Source organism: Amphiprion ocellaris, chromosome 7, assembly GCF_022539595.1.
Source record: "Amphiprion ocellaris isolate individual 3 ecotype Okinawa chromosome 7, ASM2253959v1, whole genome shotgun sequence".
NCBI classification, from domain to species: Eukaryota; Metazoa; Chordata; class Actinopteri; family Pomacentridae; genus Amphiprion; species Amphiprion ocellaris.
The window spans coordinates 34,503,094-34,525,439 of NC_072772.1; the positions used below are offsets into that span (position 1 = coordinate 34,503,094).

At 37.9% G+C, this 22,346-nt stretch overlaps 2 protein-coding genes across 2 annotated transcripts in view; one reads left to right on the forward strand and one right to left on the reverse strand.

Annotated features, from left to right (window-relative positions):
• Positions 1-13,105, reverse strand: part of pak1 (p21 protein (Cdc42/Rac)-activated kinase 1) — a 77,651-nt gene extending 64,546 nt beyond the window's left edge. Inside the window, exon 1 of the mRNA XM_055012175.1 lies at positions 12,895-13,105. The gene's annotated coding sequence lies outside the window, so the exon portion shown is untranslated. The remainder of the gene's footprint in view (positions 1-12,894) is intronic.
• Positions 13,106-18,332: 5,227 nt separating this feature from the next.
• On the forward strand, positions 18,333-22,240 carry aqp11 (aquaporin 11). Its single transcript, XM_023277806.3, has 3 exons — positions 18,333-19,091; positions 19,381-19,497; positions 21,449-22,240. Exons 1-3 carry the CDS (start codon positions 18,494-18,496, stop codon positions 21,547-21,549), a joined length of 816 nt encoding a protein of 271 aa, XP_023133574.1. The 5' UTR covers positions 18,333-18,493; the 3' UTR covers positions 21,550-22,240.
• The last annotated feature ends 106 nt before the right edge of the window (positions 22,241-22,346 follow it).

Below are 22,346 nucleotides of genomic sequence, written 5' to 3' on the forward strand. Positions count from 1 at the left end.
GATACTACCACCACCATGCTTCATATCATACTACCACCACCATGCTTCACGTCATATTACTACCACCACGCTTCATATCATGATACTACCACCACCATGCTTCACATCATGATACTACCACCACCATGCTTCATGCCATGATGCTGCCACCACCATGCTTCATATCATGATACTACCACCACCATGCTTCACATCATGATGCTGCCACCACCATGCTTCATATCATGATACTACCACCACCATGCTTCACATCATGATACTGCCACCACCATGCTTCACATCATGATACTACCACCACCATGCTTCATATCATACTACCACCACCATGCTTCACGTCATATTACTACCACCACGCTTCATATCATGATACTACCACCACCATGCTTCACATCATGATACTGCCACCACCATGCTTCATATCATGATACTACCACCACCATGCTTCATATCATACTACCACCACCATGCTTCACGTCATATTACTACCACCACGCTTCATATCATGATACTACCACCACCATGCTTCATATCATGATACTACCACCACCATGCTTCATATCATACTACCACCACCATGCTTCATGTCATGATACTACCACCATCATGCTTCATATCATACTACACCACCATGCTTCACGTCATGATACTACCACCACCATGCTTCATATCATACAACCACCACCATGCTTCACATAATGATACTGCCACCACCATGCTTCATATCATACTACCACCACCATGCTTCACGTCATATTACTACCACCACGCTTCATATCATGATACTACCACCACCATGCTTCATATCATACTACCACCACCATGCTTCATGTCATGATACTACCACCACCATGCTTCTTGTCATGATGCTGCCACCACCAAATTACATAACAGCTTATTTCTTCCATTATTTGGCAACACTTTATACACGCTGTCCATCTTAATATCGTGTATTTAGTGCAGAGTTGTGCACATTTTGGGATTTTGTTTTGTTTTTATGCATAGATGTTTCGTCGTGAGTGAGGCTGGTGTATAGTTAGAAATTATAGTTATGATGAGCATATTTTCTTAGGAGTAAAAACTGCTGCGGCATTAATCAAGTAATCGGTATATCAATATAATATATAATTAATCATTTGGGCACATTTTTAGGAAAGAATGTCCAACTTAAGTTTCAGTTTGACTTGAGGATGTCGCTGCAGTCTTTAGGTTTTGAACTGTTGAAGATATGATGCATAATTTACACTATTTTCTGACATTAGGCTAAATAAATAATCAGGAAAAACAACTTGTGTTCATTAATAATGGAAAAAACTGTTCATTATACATCTAATGAACACTGAGAACTATCTCAGTAAGATACATTTATAAAAAAATGATTTCTAATATGATTAAACTGAAGCAAAAACTACAACTTTGTATGCAGTAATTCAACAGAACAGGTTTATTACTGACTACGAGGCACCGCTGAACCTATTCACAGCCATATTTAGCTTCATTACAGCTGAAACATTATTACAGATTAGCTCCAAATTAGCTTTGTCTGTTTAAGTCAGGCTGAAGCGTCGACGGGCTGAAAATCCGAAGTGTTGCTCCTGAACCAGCTTTGTTTCAGCCTCCGACCGGCTGTCGTCTCCTCTGAGGCTGAAAACACACATTTACCACAAACTGTGTTGATGCTGCTGGCAGACCAACGTGAGACTTATTGTGTTCCACATCTGACGGAGAAAATATGTTCGATTCTAACGCCGTAAATATTAAATTTCACGTCTGGACGTTGTGTGAAACAAGCAGCTGATTATTTAGCAGAAGAGGTTTATGTAATTTTGTTATGTAACGACGGATTTACTTCATTGCTGCATTAAATGTGGGAAATAGTTTATAAATGGGAAAGCAGTGGATTTGTTTGTTCAATAGTAGAAAAAGAGACAATATTGACAAGTTTGTTCCATTATTACCAGAAAAAAAAATTTTTTCTTGCTACACCAGATATAAATACATTTACTACTACTGTTTTATTACTGTAATGTTGAACAATGATGATCTCACCAGCATGCTTCACATCATGATGCTGCCACCACCGTGCTTCACATCATGATGCTGCCACCACCGTGCTTCACATCATGATGCTGCCTCCACCGTGCTTCACATCATGATGCTGCCACCACCGTGCTTCACATCATGATGCTGCCACCACCGTGCTTCACATCATGATGCTGCCACCACCGTGCTTCATATCATGATGATGCCACCACCATGCTTCACATCATCATGATGATGCCACCATCGTGCTTCACATCATGACGCTGCTATTGACAATGTTTTTTTTTGCATTTTTGCCTGAAAAAGCAAATTTTCTTGCTACCACACACATAAATACATTGACTATTGTAGTTTTTTTACTGTAATGTTGGATAATAATGTTAATACAGGAAGCAGAGGGGGCATGTAGAGGGCAAACCAACACACTTGAGTGGCCATATTTAAAATCTGGAGGGTGTTCTGTGTTCCTGTTAGAACGGAGGTGAGAACACTGCATGAAACATGCCCCCGGGGGGAGGAACAAGACGGGGGAGAGAGAGCAAATGAGAGAGATGGATGTTGGCCTGAGAGCGACGAAGCAGAGAAAAAAAATGTCGGGAAGGAGAGAAAATATGAACCAGAAACAGGGACACAGATTTCAGGAAGAGAAAATGAGATAAAAATGGAGGCCTGTTTTTGGTATCTGAATTATATTCTTGTTCCTAACTAGTGATGAACTCCTACAACATGATAAAATATTCTAAATGCTGTGACAGATAATTGAAAACAAGAATTACTCCTTTGTTTCCAAAATGGTTTACATTATAATCCTTTCTCTTATAATCCTCCTATTACAGTCTGGATTTTGACACCTATTCAATTTAAATCCATCCAGTAATTACCTCTCTGACAGCCGATATTCTTTCTGCTCATCGTGGCTTTATTTCCTCTCTGGCAGGAAAACACATTACAGGAACTTTTACAATCTTCTGCAGGTCAAACTGGGATCTTTAACGACTAAAATGGATCCAAGACACTTGCTAGCATAGCAACATTAAAGCTACAAATACGACTTTAAAACTCACTGTTAAATGATCTCAATTTCTAGAGTGTCTATTAAAAAAAATCTATTTTATTGCTTTAAACACTGAATCACGGTCAGTTTAATTTGACTTTTTAGGGTTTTGCTGAGAAGCAGTCTAACATCATGATGCTGCCACCACCATGCTTCACACCATGATGCTGCCACCTCCATGCTTCACATCATGATGCTGCCACCACCATGCTTCACATCATGATGCTGCCACCACCATGCTTCACATCATGATGCTGCCACCACCATGCTTCACATCATGATGCTGCCACCACCATGCTTCACATCATAATGCTGCCACCTCCATGCTTCATGTCATGATCCTGCCACCACCGTGCTTCATACTACTTTAAAGAAAGTGTCAAATTGGCCATGATTTAACGTTTAAAAGCAATAAAAGAGGAAAACTTACACATGGGGTTAATAATTTTTAACCAAAGTACTCAGGAAAATACAGGATTCCCAGAAAGTAAACATAATATTCATTCAGTCATTCATTAAGTGCTGCATTAAAATATTTAGCCAGTGCCCTAAACTCTTAATAATGGTCAGGAAAACCCTGAATTGTCCCAAAAAGGCGACCCACTTACTGTCAACTTAAATCTGTGTATGGGATACAATGTAATTTGTTATGTAAAGCAGCACAGATGAAACGAGCCAACTTTTTAAAATTTTGATTTGAAAATGATTCATTCTGCTTTGAACGTGGGAGGAAGAGAGAGAAAATGAGAAGAACATCTAACTAGTGGACGAGAGCAAAGAGAAAGAGAGACTTCCTCCGTTTGACAGCGAGAGAGACGAGGGAGTATTTATAGATAATAGTATTATGGTTGCTTCACTGGTTACGTCAGATAGACTGAAGGGAAGGACTGAGTGAAGGCTGTAGAAAAAGGAAAAAGGGGGAGGAAGGAGATAAGAGTGAAGAGGAGGAGATAAAACTACACGATGATGAAGAGCAGGAGGAAAACAAGGAGAGATGTTTGAAAAAAGGATGGAAAGGGGTTAAAAGGAACGAGCCGGAGAAAAGGAGGAGGACGGGAAAAGGGAATGAGAGGAAGAACTGAGGAGGAAAAACTAGTAAAAACCTGCTTTCTGTGTTTGGATATCTGCAGTTTTAAGGCTGATATCAGTAAAAATGATCTCATGATGTCGGCATTTGAACGTATCAGCTGGAACTCCCCCTCAGAACAAACCTCCTCCTTACAGAGTTTTAACTGACTTTATTCACTGGAATCTGGTCCAAGTTCAGAGCCGCACCTACAATTATTCCTGTTACTGATTAACCTGCTGATTGTTCTGTCAAATGAAGGAAAACATTCAGAGTCCAGAGTGTTTATCTTTAAGCTCCTTATGCTGACAATCGCGTTACGTTTTCAACTAAATTAACAACAGAGACGCAGCAAATCTTTACAAGTTCCACTCAGCTTTATCAGATTTAAATTAATTAAACTAATCACTGGTGTTGTTCAGTTGTTTATGCTCACGTGTTGTCACAAATATGTCGATCAGTTATATTGTGTTGGTCAAAACAAAGGGGTAATGTGGATTTTTTAAACTCCAGGTCAAGGTGAGTGATTTAATAGTTGCTCAGCATTTTTTTTTGGAAATATTTACGGTTATTTTTGTACATAATAACAACTCAAATCACACAATAAAGTGCTAGTTTCCATGTTAATCATATAAAAAAAGGCCACAACTGTACAAATGATAATGATAATGGGATCCTTTTGGCCATAAAATTTCAGTTTGAAATTGAATTAAATGTTATTTTAATCAAAAACTACACTACTTTTTCTACTATATTTAAATCTGTTAAAAAAAAAAAAAGTTTTTCCTGTTAAATTACTGGCATTATTTGAATTTACATGTTGCGTGTAAAGATAAATAAATAAAAAATATTATTAAAAAACGAGAAGACTGTAATGAAATAAAAAAACTATTTTTTCTTTTGTATTTAAATCAGCCAAAAAATTATCGATTTTTCCTGTTAATTTTTTAAGGGTTAATAATTACTGATATTGTTTTATTTTACATGTTGCCTGTAAAAAATGTAAAGAAATAATAATAATAACAATAAAAACAATAACAATAATAATAATAATAATAATAATAATAATGATAATAATAAATGTTTAAAAAAACAGGCCAAAATAAAATAAAAAAACTATTTTCCTGCTTTGTTAAATAACTGTTTATATTTTAATTTAGATGCTGCCTGTCAAAAAATATAAATAAATAATAATAATAGTAAATGTAAAAAAAATGGACAAAATAAATTTAAAAAATAAAAGTTTTCCTGTTTTGTTAAATTACTGATATTATTTTTAATTTACATGCTGTCTGTAAAAAAAAAATGTAAAAAATAAATAAATAAAAACTATTTCCCTGTTGAGTTAAATAACTGATAATATGTGTAAAATTACTTTTAAAAAGTAGAAAAAAAACGAATAATAAAAAAACAGGCTAAAAATGGCAAATACATTTAAAAAATCTGTGTTTTTACAAATAGTTCTCTGATTGTCTGATTCAGTGCGTGTGAGGAACCTGTGTTAAAATGATAATTTAGCATTTCCCCAGATTCTACAGACTAAATGATGACTTCAGTAAAAACTTTAATGCAATAGCAGCATTTCTAGCAGTAAAAATGGTTTAAAGATGACGTTTTCAGAACAAAATCTTAGTTATTCAGTCTGAAAGTGTTCTTCAGGCTCTAATCTACACCCAGACATGGATTTAAATCAAATTATTGCAAAGGTTTGAACCCTGAAGTCATAAGATGAAAACACCCAACAGACGCACAATCCAGCAACACACACAAACACACACATCCTCTGGTGGTTTTTAAGGACACAACAGAACTATTCAGCACTTCAATGCTTTAACAGTGAGCTGCTGGATCTCACAAACCTCCACTTTTATCTCTTTATGACTCAGCTGTGTGTCCTGTTGTGTTGTGTTGTGTTGTGCGTCTCTCACACACTTGTGAGCGTCGGTGTTGGTGTGTGTGCTACTTTAAGGTGTGGTCAGTCACCATGAGTGGGTGGTTCTTCACCATATGGTCCCCGAGCTGCACAAACACACTCATGATGTCAGCTGGTAGGAAGCTGCCATTTGGCCTCAACCTTGCCGTCACAACTTGTTTCTGGTGTTTTTGTGATTTTACTGTCAGAAATATTCAGATATAGCAGCCAAGTCTAATGTCGCTAGATTCATTTTTAATGTCCTGGGATGAGCCAAACTGGGCATATTTGAATGAATCAGCTGAAGTAAAGCTGATTAAAAGAGTTTATTTACCAAAATCTACTGTATTTTCTGCAATTTTCCACTCATAGATGTACATAGATGGAAGTTTATAAATGTGAAAAACTTTAATATCATCTCTACTTTTCTGTTTTTCCCCTGCAATGATTCCCATTTTCACCAGTTTAACCATAAATTCCCAAACTTTCCAACCCAACACAGAATACTGGAGCAACCAGAAAGACTCTTGAATTATATATTTATGCATACACTACCAGTAAAAAGTTTTAGAACGCCCAAATTTTTCCAGTTTTTAATTGAAAATCAAGTAGTTCAAGTCCAATGAAGAGCTTGAAATGGTACAAAGGTAAGTGGTGAACTGCCAGAATTATACAAAAAAGCCTTTTTCAGGGCACAAGAAATAAACTTAAAGTTCTTCTGCAGCAATGGAGGTTGATTAAGCCTTGATAGTTTGTTCTACCAAATCCTACAGGTGTCCCAACTTTTCTTGATTCCTTCCAATCTCCTCTGTCTGCATAAAAGTAGTGTTGGATCCCATCGTCGCACCAAACCCTCCAGAGCATGATTTGTACAGCAGAAAGTAGTGTGTTGGTGTGCAAATGGAGAGGAAAAGGAAATCAACAATAGAAGAGAGAAAGACCATCCTAACACTTAAACATGTAGGTCTTTAGCTTGTTGACCATCCCCCTGATAAACACTGTCCATTGATTTGTTGACCTTTTCGGTTCATAGTTGGTACTTCAAAGATCTAGCTGAGAGTTTTGATGCATCGTGTCTGCTAAGGGTAGCGAGCTCCATCCTTTATCCAGCACTTGAATACTGAGGTAGAGAGTATAAATATATATATCCTGCACAAGAGTAGAAGACACTACCATCAAGATCTAACAATGTTGGACCCAACTTCACGAAGAAATCAAACAAGGAATCGACTTCAAGCTCAACTTTGGAAGAAAAGGGAATCTTTGGCTGATCAGTTGGACTTCAAGATTTATATATCCTTCATTTTCAAAGAAAAGAAAAAGAGAAATCGTGAAGAAAGTCAAGGTGTCAGTGAGTACAGTTTTCTTCACCATCAAAAGACATTCAGAAACTGGAGGAAACTCTGACAGGAAGAGGTCTGGAAGACCCAAAGCCATAACAGAATCAGAAGACAAGTTTCTGAGAGTCAGTAGCGTGATGATAGGCGGCTCACAGGATAACAGCTTCAAGAACAACTTAATAGTGGTCGTAGTAAGAAGTCTCACTTTCAACTCAAAAATCTGCCCAAAACAACTTGAATTGCAGCCAGAATAACACAAAATGTGTCTAAAACAACCTAAAATGTGTTTAAAATGGCTAAACGTCCAAAATTACTTAGAATTTTTCCAAAAGTGATTTCAAATCTGTCTAAAACTGTTTAAAACCTTTTCAAAATGACTTAAAATGACTTAAAATCCACCAAAATCAAAATAAATAGCGACACATATAACACAAAATGTGTAAAAAAAAAACAACCTAAAACGTGGCTAAAATGACAAAACCTGTCCAAAATGACTAAAAATCGTCCAAAACAACTTAAAATGTGGCCACATGACACAAAAATCTGTCCAAAATGACTGAAAATCTACCCAAAACAAGTAAATTGTGGCCAGAATAACACATCAATCTGTCTAAAACAAACTAAAATGTGGTTAAAATGGTGAAACAAATTTACTTAGAATTTTTCAAAAAATTATTCCAAATCTGTTTAAAAACAGCTTAAAACCTTTTCAAAATGACTTAAAACTTGACCAAAATGACTTCAAATCCATCAAAAACAAAATAAATTGCGGCCAGAATAACACGAGATGTTAACTGTTAGCTCATGATGCTAACTGTTAGCACCTGATGGTAACTGTTAGCGCCTGATGGTAACTGTTGCCATAAGGAGCTAACTCATGATGCTAACTGTTCGCTCATGATGCTAACTGTTAGTTATTGATGTTAACCGTTAGCTCCTGATGTTAACTGTTAGCTATTGATGCTAACTGTTAGCTCATGATGTTAACTATTCGCTCTTGATACCAACTGCAAGCTCCTGATGCTAACTGTTCGCTCATGATACTAACTGCTAGCTCCTGATGCTAACTGTTCGCTCCTGATATTAACTGCTAGCTCCTGATACTAACTGCTAGTTCCTGATACTAACTGCTAGCTACTGATACTAACTGCTAGCTACTGATACTAACTGCTAGCTCCTGATACTAACTGCTAGCTCATGATACTAACTGCTAGCTCATGATACTAACTGCTAGCTCATGATGGTAACTGTTCGCTCATGATACCAACTGCTAACTCCTGATGCTAACTGTTCGCTCCTGATACTAACTGCTAGTTCCTGATGCTAACTGTTTGCTCATGATACTAACTGCTAGCTCCTGATACTACCTGCTAGCTTCTGATGCTAACTGTTCACTCATGATACTAACTGCTAGCTCCTGATGCTAACTGTTCGCTCATGATAACACAAGATTTGTAGAAAACAACCTAAAGCATGGCTAAAATGACAAAATCTGTCCAAAATGACTAAAAATCATCCAAAACAACATAAAATGTGGCCAAAATGACACAAAAACCTGTCCAAAACGACTGAAAATGTGCCCAAAAGAAGCTAAAATGTGGCTAAAATGATAAAACCAAAGCCAAACCTGAATCAGAATGAAAATCTTCTCGGTTTCTAATCAGGTGAAGCTGCAGCTGGAATATTTCTGCTCCATAATTACAGCCTCAAACCCTCTGATCCTTGAAATCAGCATTAACGGCTCAGAGCGGCTTCCTTCCATCAATAAACCGGATGAAACCAGATTCACGGAGAGAAAGTTTAGCTCAGTCGGACGTGGAATTGGCAGCTTCCAGCAGACAGAACATCCATTATTCAGCAATTTTACGATTTAAACTGCTGCTCAGAGTCTCACTGGAGGAAAAATATCCACGTTCAGGAGTCGTTTAGCTCATTATCCGCCTGCGACACAGTTAGAATTAATATTAGCATCACAAGGTAACAGCATCAGGAGTGAACAGTTAGCATCGGGAGGTAACAGTTAGTATCCTATGCGAACAGTTAGCATCAAGAGCTAACAGTTAGCTTCAGGAGCGAACAGTTAGCATCAGGAGCGAACAGTTAGCATCAGGAGCGAACAGACAGTATCAGGAGCGAACAGTTAGCATCATTAGCTAACAGTATCAGGAGCTAACAGTTAACATTATGAGCTAACAGTTAACATCAGGAGCTAACAGTTAATATCAATAGCTAGCAGGTAACATCAGGGGCTAATAGTTAACATCAATAGCGAACAGTTAGCATCAGGAGATAACAGTTAGCATCAGGAGCGAACCATTAGCATCATGAGCTAACAGATAGTATCAGGAGCTAACAGCTAATATCATGAGCTAACAGTTAACATCAGGAGCTAACAGTATCAGGCGCTAACAGTTAGCATCAAGAGCGAATTTAATGTGTTTTTTCTTCAAATTATTCACAAGTGGTGGCGCAACGGTTAAGTTTCTGGACTACTGATCAGAAGGTCAGAGGTTCAAGCCCCGATGTGGCCACTGTTGGGCCCTTGAGCAAGGCCCAACCCTTCCTGCTCCAGGGGCGCTGTACTGTGGCTGACCCATCGCTCTGACTCCCCCCAAATGGGAGATATGCGAAAATCAGAATTTCCCCTCGTGGGATTAATAAGGGATAATATAATAAAAAAAAAAACACGTTCTAAAGACTAAAACATCTGATTGTTTTTCAGTCTTGTAATCACGTTTTTATTAAGAGATTAAATGAAAATTAAATAAATGCCTGTAATAATTAAATGTATTCTATGTTTCGGTGTTTTTAGTTAAGTCGGATTCATTCCAAAAAAACTGACGGTTAAATTTAACTTCAATGACAGGTGAGACAGACACACACACACAGTGACACACACACACACTCGGAGTGACAACTGGCTTCACACCATAAAACACTCCTTCAGCCACACCCTGGTAACCATGGCAACCAGTGGACCGCCTTAGACCTCCAACCAGGAAACGTTTCTGACACCAGTTTAAATGAATGTGTTTAATCATCAGTTAAATTAATAAGTTTCTATTCATGTTAGTGGATTCAAGTCAGTCAGTTCTTCAAACTGGTAAAGTTTATTTTCTGCACCGTCACCGTTTCATTTAAGAATCGTTATCTTGGTGGTTAACTTCTGCAGTTTGTTTTAATTTAATTTATACGGCAACTATTCACAGCCTTAGTCATCAAACCACTAGACTTAGCAACTCTAACTGTAAATCATAATAATTAATGCTACAAAAAACTGTTAAAATCCGGCAGAAATTGTGCCAAAAATATGGTTAAAACTGGTGTTAAAAACTATAGAAACACTGAAAATACCAGCACGTATCTGTACATTAATGATAGTTTTTTGCTAATTTAAATACAATAAAACAATATAATTTTTCAGTCACATATTGTAAATATATATATAAAAAACACAAATTTCTGATTTACAGATTTGGTGTTTATTTTTAATAGTAAACTTTGATAGTTTTTGTAATGTAATAATGATTTACTACTTTTCACTCCTTACAGTACATCATTTTTCTTTTAAATGGTAAATATCTGTAAAATAACTTTGTTTGCTGATTTAAATACAGTAAAAACTGTGTAACTTTACCATCAAATGTAATGTAAATATTTATAAAAATACACATTTTTGATGATGTTCTGGACGGTTTAGTTTACAGATAATAAATATTTTTTTCAGTGATTTTACTCATTTTTATCCAAATGTATTTTACGTGTTTATGTTTTGACATATAAGGAAAACTGTAAAATAACAATAAATTATTTTTAAAAAATTATTATAAAGTATTTAAACATTTTTTTTACAGTGTCGTCTGGGGGGTCAGACAGGAAGCAGCAGCAAAAATAAAACTCACATTAATTTATTTTTATTTTATTGCTTTTCAAACATTTTCACCAGAACAGAACATTTTGGACCAAAAAAAAAGCTTTACTTCAAACCAACAGTAACTTTAAATAACTGGTTGTTTAGATCTTTAAAGCTGTCGATTTGCCAAATTAATTCCAACTATATTAATAATATTTACCAAATATATAAAGAATAAGACATAACTAGTGTGGAAATTACATATTTTTCATCATTTAGAACCTTTTTTAAAGAAAGTTAAAGCGACATCTACGAATATTTTTTATCGTAGCTGAAACAAAAACACCTAATAAAAGCTGTTTTGTGGGAATTATTTGTATTTTTGCCTTAAAAAAAATGACAAATTATCAAAATAAAACCAAAGCAGCTGATGAATAAGTTTCTCAAACTACTATTAAATTAACTTCAGGTCTAATGTAAGTAAAAAAAAGCACAATTTTACTTTGTTAATGATGCTGCCGCCACCATGCTTCACATTTTATAGATTATTATGATTATTAATTCATCTGTGGGGCCATTAAAAGCTGAATATTGACTTTAAATCAGATGATTTTTATTTATCCTGTGAAAATATCTTTACTGTGCATATTTATATTAGCTTTTATTACTTCTATAATCCACCTGCTGTTGATTTAACTTGCAAAATCTGCAGAAAAACTTATTTTAATACGATTTAATGAAATATATTATTCTATTTAGTGGCATCAGACTTTATGTATGAACTAATTTATCCTCATAGAGGCGTAAAACTGCATCAAACTCTGTAAAATATGAATATAACACGCTGCTGACACTCATGAAAACTTTTTCTGAGCAGGAGAAGCTGCAGCTCAGACAGAAACCAGAGAAAGGTTGCTGTTTCTGAGGCTGATCGGAGTTCAGGGGTCGATATGTGATGATGAGGAGGAAACTAATGCTGAGTGGGATCGATCAGAGCGGAGCTGCTGCAGAAACACTGAACTCTGATTTGTGCTGAGCCCAGTGGAAACGATGAGCGAATCCCAGAAAAACTGGAGGAGGAAGTTCACCCAGAATTAAGGTGATTTAACACACAAAGAGGCACTTTAAGGGGGATTAAAATGAATGATTTTTAATTGGATTTCTGATCTTTAGCTCCATCCAATTAGGAGGATTGGATTAAAGGTTGATTATCGGGCTACTTTTGGATTTTTTTTAGCATAAAAGAGCTTAAAAACACACTTCTGTTTTTGGATTACAGTAAAATAAAAAATGTGATGAATCCTTTAAGGTGGATTCAGACGTGGAAAAGTCTAAAATGGCAGATTTCATTCATTCAGCCTCCTGAGGAAATCCTCCTCTTATTCTCATCAGGAGTAAAAATAATCGAACCACCAGAACCACCGACCCCTTCCCCGCAGCGTGACCGGGCTCGGGTCGCTGTGAGCGGGCTGCAGGGGCCTGCAGGGTCCGGGGCGGTGATGTGTGGATGGAGGTAGAACCGGGAGATAATAGTCCTCTCAGCCCCGTTAACCCTTCACGCTGCCGAGCTGAGCCGCCGGATCCACAGCGCCCCGAGCCCCGCCAGAACCGGGATTAAATCTCACCCACCTGGTCCGGTTCCGAACGTGAATCCAGCCGGTTGTCCGCCACCGGGAGCCTCCGTCTCATGTATTCGGTGCAGAGTTGCTCCCGTCGGCTCCGCCTGCTGCTCCGTCGCCTCCTGCTCGGTTCCTCCGTAAAGTTGCGGCTATTGTTAGCCGCTCATAGAAACACACCGACGGACCGGATTGGTCACCGGGGGACGCGTCACCGAGCCGCCATGTTGGTCCGGGGAGGAGAGGAAATGAAAGGAAATGAAATAAAATAAAAAAACATAAAATGAAATAAAATTTAATGAAATAAAATAAAATAAAGCTCTGAAATTCTACTAAAATATGATACAGGCTGTTTTTTCGTTTTGTTTTGTTTTGCTAAATTTGATTTTCTCCCTTTTTTTGGGATCCAGATCCATTCAGGAGTTGATTATTATCATTATTATTATCATTATTATTATCATTATTATTATTATTATTATTAGTAGTAGTAGTAGTAGTAGTAGTAGTAGTATGATTAACATTATTGCTGTTTTTTTTATTATTGTTAATTAATGATAATAATAATAATTATTATTATTATTACTATTATATATAACATTGTATAGGACTCATTTCAGGTTGCTTTTTGACACTGCTTTGTCCTTTTAATCTTGTTACACTTATGTTATTTTATTTACTATGACTGGCATCCGTTTTAACTATGTCACTGTTTCACTGCACTAAAAGTCAAATTCCTTGTTTGTGAAAACTTACTTGGCAATAAAAGCTTCTGATCTAATTGTTCTAATTATTTTTATTTTATTAATTCTTTTTTTTTTTTTTTTTTTTTTTTTTACAAATGCCAGACAAATATGTGTGATACAGGTTAGTTAATGTTAGACAGTGATTAGTTAAACATTTAAAATGTGGGATTTCACACTAAAATTCTTCTTTTTCTTTAAATTTAAATTTTAATAGTTCTAGAATATTTAAACAGGGAAATTTTTATTTTATTTATTTTTAATTGTGGTCATTTTGTGGTTTTTGTTTCTATGATATGTCTTGTTTTAGAATAAGGACAAGAAAACATTTTACTCCACTTTGTCTGTTGTGTAGATTCTAATCATAATGCATATCTTTACAGGCTGCTTTCTCAAAACATGCTTTTTCTCACATTCTAAGCCAGAAATCTCTGCTTTAGTACCACTTACACACACTTTAGGGTTATTTCCATCTATATTCGTGAGTTTTGACCAGAGGATTTGTTCATATGATACTCACAGCCTGATTTATAGAACATTTCATAAAAATTTGGATTTTTTTTTCTGACTGATTTTTATTTTTATTTTTTTTTTACTCTAATGTTCCAACAAACAGTGTTCAGATTTCTGTTCTGGAAATTAATGCAAATTAGGACTTTTTTTTTTTTTTTTTTTTTTTTACACTATTTACCTGGTGTGTCCGCCATTAAATGTACTTATCAATTAGATAATTAGGCTCCAAATACATATTTTTTTCTTTCTGCGTGTGAAATCATTTCGTACACAAGTTAGTAAATAAATGTTAAATTATATTTTAAGTCACAAAAACAGCACTAATCAGTTCTGCCTTATTATGTAGCTTCAGTTCAGTTCAACTACAGTATAATTCAGTTGTTAATGTAAATTATGTGAGCATCAACAAACAGATTAAACTCTTAAAAATAAATAGTTCAGAACTCAACACACAGCTACAAAAGTGATTAAAAGCACCATTTTCTGCATCTTACTAACAGTAATTTAATAAAAATATTCCGTTGTTTCTGTAGCTTACATTAGAATGAACGCAGTTAGCTTAATGTTATCTTTAAAAAGTTCAGTTACTTACTGTGAAATATATTAAATTCATCACTTTCCCAACAGTAACATCCAGTTATACAGCTGCTCGGAGTTTCTTTTTTTGGTATTCCTTCCTCTAGAACTCTCTAAAACAGAACAGAAGTCAGATATTGTTTAATTTAAGACCAGAATTATAATTATTTATCCATGTTGGAGCCTTTAGAACCCCGGACCAAGATGGCGGCTGCAGAGACGCACGTGAGCGTCCTGCTGCGTCATCTACGTGCTTAGATCTATGGCAGGAGCCTGGTGGTGCCTTCACGGGCGGCTGGGAATTCAGTGTTCAGATCCTTTAACGAGCTAAAATATCAAAGAAATCAGCAAATTATGGACGCATCCATGAATGAATAAAGATGGAATAAAACCAGTTCTTATTTAGTGTCTTTAGTGTTTTAGAGTTCACTCCTCTGGGCTGTTTGAATCTGTTGTTCTGCAGCAGATCTTCCTGTAAGGATAAACTTGGAATGCATCTCAGCACATGTAATGATGGGAGAGATAATAAATAAAAGAAGTGACCCCACCCAGTAATCCTCATGTGGACAATGTCAGCAAGATTTAGAGCTGAAGATCCAGTTCCAGATCCCCACAGGAGCAGATTTTATGATGGGAGGAACACAATATTCAGAAAATGTGCATTTTTGCCTGAACTGGTATAGAAAGATACAAATTAAAGTATGTCTGAAGAACACTGATAAAATATAAGCCAGGTCTCTAGAAGGTTCTGAAACATCAGCCAGGTCTGAAGAACATCCTAAAACCAGATTATAGTCCAAAGACAGCCTCTAAAACCAGATTCAGGTCTAATGTTCTTAAGAGAATATTCAAAGGTTTACTGATATATATGGAATCACTTTAGATATTTTTAGGATTTTTTTGGGAAGATTTTTACTCATTTTTTGAAAATATTTACAAGAATTTTCTTGCCAAATTTGGGGGATTTTTTTTGAATAAAACTTTTAAAGGAAACCTTTAAAGAATTATTAGAATTTTCTTCCTGAAGATTTTGCAAATTTTCAGAAATTTGGCGAATTTTTCTGCTGAATTTTTGGATTTTTTCAGACAAGGAAACAATATTTTTTGGTGCCTGTAAATGAAGACAACAGGAGGGTTAAGAAAATTCCTAGAGCCATATATAGGTCTGAAGAACATTCCTTAAACCAGACTGAGGTGTCAAAAATGCTTCTAAAACCAGATTTAGGTCTCAAGAATGGTCCAACAACACCAGCCAGGTCTCAAGAACATTCTTAAGACTGACTAAAGTCCCAGGAATGTTTCTAAAACCTGATTCAGGTCTCAAGATAACACCAGTCACGTTGCAACAACGTTCCTAAAAAACAGATTTAAGTCCAAAGAACACTCCTTAAACCAGATTCAGGTCTGAAGAAAGTTTCTAAAGCCATATCCAGGTCTGAAGAACATGCCTAAAGCCAGCTTGAGGTCTCAAATACACTTCCTAAATACCAGCTATAGGTCCCAAAAATGTTTCTAAAACCAGATTCAGGTCTCAAAACATCCTCATACCAGATTCAAGTCCCAAGAATGCTCCTAAAACCTCACATAAGTCTTAAAAAAATGCTCCTGAAACCAGATTCAGGTGTAAAGACCAGTCCAAAAACCGTCAACAGAAGCTAAATTCTGTCCAGAAATGACTGAAGAAGTCTGTCACTATGTGTTGTGGTTTTAGAGGTTATATTGTGTAGCATTAATACTAGAAATGTCACGTGTTTTTTTGGTGTAAAAATCAGTTTTGCATTAAATTTTCACCATTTTTATCGCCTGTAGAAACAAGGACAATGACACAGTTTATTTTAACATTTAAACTTCTTTCTCAGAGACTAACTTTCTGGAGGCAGCAGCAGAATCAACTAAAGTGGAACAACAGCGCCATCGTCTGGTGATCTGGAGGTTTTCAGACCATCAGCGCAAACCCATCATCTACAGTATGTTCTTAAGGTCATATCTTCTGCAGTTTTACACAAATGAACATCTCCCAACCTCATTAAATATAGACCTTGGGAACATGTTCTTCAAGTTCTGTTACAAATCCTCAGTTTTATTGAGGTCTGGACTCCGACTTGGCCTCCAGAACTTCCTCCTTGTTGTCTTTAAATCATTTCTGAGGATATTTGTCCGTTTGTTTTGACTCATCGTCTGGATGGAAACTAATCTTCTCCAAGTCTCAGTTCTCTTCAGACTGCATCAGGTTCCTCCAGGATTCTCTAGACTTTGCTGCATTCATTTACCCTCTACCTTTACAAGCCTTCCAGGACCTGCTGCTGAGGAACATCATGATGCTGCCACCACCGTGCTTCACATCATGATGCTGCCACCACCGTGCTTCACATCATGATGCTGCCACCACCGTGCTTCACATCATGATGCTGCCACCACCGTGCTTCACATCATGATGCTGCCACCACCGTGCTTCACATCATGATGCTGCCACCACCGTGCTTCACATCATGATGCTGCCACCACCGTGCTTCACATCATGATGCTGCCACCACCGTGCTTCACATCATGATGCTGCCACCACCATGCTTCACATCATGATGATGCCACCACCGTGCTTCACATCATGATGCTGCCACCACCATGCTTCACATCATGATGATGCCACCACCGTGCTTCACATCATGATGCTGCCACCACCATGCTTCACATCATGATGCTGCCACCACCGTGCTTCACATCATGATGCTGCCACCACCATGCTTCACATCATGATGATACTTGATCAAAGGGCTAAAAAGGGTGAAAATTACATGAAATATCTGTATTTTACAAATCATTTTTTCTTTTACAATGTGACTGAAATTACACTGTTTACTGTATTATAATCAAACATTTTAACTATTGCTTTAATGATTTTTCACCTGTTTTGTTTATTTACGGATAATACTGCATTTAATGACTCTATTAGTGCTGCTCTTTATACATATTTATACAGGTGAGAGGACACAGTTCTAAGATTTCAGGTCAGGCACAAGAGAACACTTAGAGCAGAGGATATCAGGAAACTGGTTCATATTTCGTTTTATTTTAGCTTGAAATATCAGCATTTTGGCCTTGATATCCATCCAAAAACACAACCTAGACTAAAACACTTTAACTGAAGAAGTAACACAACAGGTTTCCATCATCTCTAATCATCCCTTTTGTTAAATAAAACATGTTAGAAAACCACTAATACAATATCATAGTGATTATTTACAACTTTAGTCTACACAGGCGTTGATTTGGTTTGTGGATTTGTTCAGATTTTGTTCAGAATTTACTCATTTGTTATTTTGGACCCAAAACTAAGTTCTGTAAAATCTGTAAAAATGTCTTTGTGTTTAAACTGGAAACACTGAATCTTTTATTCTTCTTTTCTGAAATCGTATGAAATTATGAAAATTATTCTCATAAAGTTTTTACAGAACTTAGTTTTGATTCCCAAATTAAATATAAATTATGAACACAGTCTGAGATAACTGGGACTGATTCAGCAGGAGGACAGAGAAAAGCTGAAAGAGGTGAAAAGATCAGAAACAAAGAGAAGAGAGGAGATGAAAGAGGAGGAGACTCTGAGCTCAGCCACTTCCGCACCATGTGAGCCACCGGGACTGAAGCTCATTTGTTCCCGGGTGGAGCAGCATCCTCCGGGGCAGAGCAGCAGCGGCAGCACCGCAGACCTCCATCCTCCAGAACCGGAGTCCTCAGCGGCTGGAGGCAGCGTCAGTCCCCGGCAGGGAGCGCGGACAGCCCGCAGACATGAGCTCGGACGTGGCGGTGTCTCTGTCGGTGCTCGCCGGTATCGTTGCTCTGAGCGATGCGACCCGCAGGTTGCTGTCCCGGGCCCTCGCGCACACCGGGCTGACGGTGTACGCGCTGGAGCTCGTGTCCACTTTCCAGCTGTGCTGCTGCACGCACGAGCTCAAGCTGCTGTCTGAGGTCGGCGGGATCGAGCCTCGTCTCGCGCTCACCTTGACGTACGTGGCGGCTGTCGTGCACGGGCTCACCTTCAGAGGCGCCTTCGGTAACCCCTCCGGTGCGCTCGAACACGCGTACCGCGCGCAGCTCACCGGCGGATGCGCACTGCGGAGGATCGCGTGTCAGTTTATTGCTGCCGCCGCCGCGCGAGCCGCGGTTCCGGTGCTCTGGAGCATCGGGCTGTCCGGGCTGCATGCGCGGCACAAGCTGCTGGGTTTCCGGTGCATCAGCCCCATTCACGCGCCCTTACCGCAGGCCGCCGCCGTGGAGCTCGCGTGCGCCTTCGCGGTTCAAACCATCATCACGCACACGCGGTCGGTGGAGGAGAAATACCGCGTGCACGCGGTAGCGGCGACCATCACTACGGTGGTTTATGCAGGTAAACAGCTCAAGTCTTTATATGGTCACTGACTGGTACCAGGTGGTACTAGTAGTAACTGGTACTAGTCAGTACTACTAGTAGTACTTCAGATTCAGAAAACTTTATTTGTTCCCAGGGGGGCAATTAAAGTACTAGTAGTTCTGTGCAGGAATTTCTACTAGTACTACTAGTAGTACTACTACTACTAGTAGTATCTAACTAGTACTCTAAAAGTCTTCACTACTTTGTTGTGTTCAGCTGTAAACTAATGAATGTTCACTAATTAAAGTGTTTATTGTGTGTCCAGGTGGAAGTGTGACCGGAGCTGTGTTTAACCCGGCGTTGGCCTTCTCCACTCAGTTCCCCTGCAGCGGACACTCCTTCCTGGAGTACTGCTTAGTGTACTGGCTGGGACCTCTGCTGGGTGAGAACAAGAAAACCAGAACTACTAATCTCCAAGTCTCAGTTCTCTTCAGACTGCATCAGGTTCCTCCAGGATTCTCTAGACTTTGCTGCATTCATTTACCCTCTACCTTTACAAGCCTTCCAGGACCTGCTGCTGAGGAACATCATGATGCTGCCACCAAAGAACCTTCTTCCAGTTGACTTCAGAGTCTCCACATGTCTTCTGGTGAACTTTAGTCCAGATTGAATTTTCCAGCAGTAGCTTTCTTCTAGTTTGTTTATTGTAATGCAGGTATTAAGGAGTCCTGCTGTAGAGTAGCTCTAGCATTCTCATTATTAATGTCCAAGGTCAGACTTCAGTTTACTGGTCTGTAATTCAGAAAATGCTGAACCGGTAAAAAATACATTCGCGAATGTCTTTTTTCTAGTTTCTTGTGTATGTTCTTTTACATAAAACACTAAAATCTGACTCTTGTTTTACATTAAACTACATTTCTGTGTATAAAGTGAGACATGAGTGCAGTTTGAGGACCAGCAGTTTTACATTTTTAGTTCATGTCGCTGTTTCTGGCCGTCGCTCAGCCAGTCCTGTTGAAAGTGTCGACACAAATCTCATAAGCTGCTTAGATGATAAATTCTCATGACTCATTTGTTTCACACAAGTGCACACTCACGTATTTCCCTTCATTGGCAGCTGGAACAAGGATTTAAAATATCATTTGGTACTTCAGAATTAGTTTTATTGTTATTTTAAAAATGTCATGATTACCTTTTAGTTCCTTGTTCTTCAGTATTGACTCATGGCCAGTTTATTTTCTCTTTTTTGACAAGAATTTACTCAAATGGCTCTTTCATGTCACAAATTTCTATAAAGTTATGTTAATTATGTAAATGTAAAAAAAAAAGTAATTGCATGAGTATCTTACTCACCTAATTCAACACAGGGAGCAGACAGTTGGTCCCCAAAGTCCCACAATTAGTAAAATACAGACGATCTGAGGTCAGTAGTTGTTGTATAAAGACTCCTGGATCTGGAAGGTCCAGTCTCTGGTGGATCAGTCCTCCTGGACAGAACAACACCATGAAGACTAAAGAACACTCCAAGAAACTCTGAGAAAAGGTTGTTGAAAAGCATCAGTCAGGACAATACAAGAACATTTACAAGAAGATCTTGGAGTCCAGTTAAATCCATCATTAAGAAATGGAAGGAAGATGGAACATGAATAAATCTGACTAGAACAGGAAGTCCTCAAAAACTGAGAGACAGAGAAGAAAGAGAGACTAGTGATGGAGGCCACCAAGACTTCTATGACTCCTCTGAAGGAGTTCCAGCTTCAGCAGCTGAGATGTTAGAGACTGTTCATCCAACAACTGTTGTCTGTTCTTCACCAGTCAAAGCTTTATGGAGACAAAGAGAAAGACTCAAATCTGGACTAGAGTTCACCAGAAGACATGTGGAGACTCTGAAGACACCTGGAAGAAGGTTCTTTGGTCTGAGGAGACCAGAATGGAGGTCTATGGTCATCAGACTAGATCACGTCATAATGCTGCCAACACCATACTCCACTGTGAAGCATGGTGGTGGCAGCATCATGATGTGAAGCATGGTGGTGGCAGCATCATGATGTGAAGCATGGTGGTGGCAGCATCATGATGTGAAGCACGGTGGTGGCAGCATCATGATGTGAAGCACGGTGGTGGCAGCATCATGATGTGAAGCACGGTGGTGGCAGCATCATGATGTGAAGCACGGTGGTGGCAGCATCATGATGTGAAGCACGGTGGTGGCAGCATCATGGTGTTCCTCAGCAGCAGGTCCTGGAAGGCTTGTAAAGGTAGAGGGTAAATGAATGCAGTAAAGTCTAGAGAATCCTGAAGGAACCTGATTCTACTGAAATCTTACAAATGTGTAAAATCATTTTAAACATGTTGATTAATTTTCTTCATCTTCTACTTTATTGCTGGTTCAGGGATGATGAGTTCAGTGCTACTGTTTGATAAACTCGTCCCTTCGCTGTCGAGGAAGTCGTCGTCTCTGGATCTCCCGCTGGACGCCAAGAAGTCAACCTGAACACAACAAAGCTGAGCACAGTTCCTGATAGAACCGTTCACCTTCTGCTGAGGAAACAGAAGAAGACAAACGCTGATATGCACTTTTATAGAAGAGACTTTAACCTGAAAGATTGTTTTTGACTTTGGATCATAACCTTCCAGGATGATCTCACATCAGAAGCACATCTAAGAAGTTAAATGTAAACTTATAGAGGCCATGTTTTCTCTTCACACCTGCAAAACTACGACAGAAGTAGCGGTTTTAACACAAAAACAACAACACTTGAATCAAATACTGTTTTAGTTCAGAATGTTCAGTCACCACTGACTTCTTTGTTTTTTAAGTCAACTATTAGTAACAGAAAGTTTGCATGTTTTTTTTAGAAAATCAGATTTAGCAATTTTTAGTTGAAATCAAACATTGTAGCTGTAATAAAAACACTGAACCAGATGTTATTTTTATGTAATAATTGATTTTTTTTTAGTTACTACACTAATAATCAGTTAACTGGAAAGTTGAGAATGTGATGTTTGGTTCTATTATACTGATGAACTTTATTTGTATATTACTATTATTCCTGTTTATAGTTAATGTGACATTCCAGAGCCAAGCAGTTAAAAAAAACAACTGAATACGTCTGTTAGTTTTTGCACGAATTAATTGGTGCCTTTGAATTCTCTGTAAAAACACATTAAACTGTGAAATCAGAGTTTTGTTTAGTCTGTTTTGAGAGTGATTCATTGATTAGTTGGTGTATTTTAAAGTGTTTAAATCATGGCCTAGTAAAGCAGCAACAGAAACCTGGTTAGTTGGAA

What these genes read in the sequence shown, in the direction of transcription:
- aqp11 (XM_023277806.3), top strand. Translation starts at nt 18,494, where the DNA reads ATGAGCTCGGACGTGGCGGTGTCTCTGTCGGTGCTCGCCGGTATCGTT. An exon ending in CACTACGGTGGTTTATGCAG is followed by an intron (nt 19,092 to 19,380) that starts GTAAACAGCTCA and finishes TTGTGTGTCCAG; the next exon opens with GTGGAAGTGTGACCGGAGCT. An exon ending in CTGGCTGGGACCTCTGCTGG is followed by an intron (nt 19,498 to 21,448) that starts GTGAGAACAAGA and finishes TTGCTGGTTCAG; the next exon opens with GGATGATGAGTTCAGTGCTA.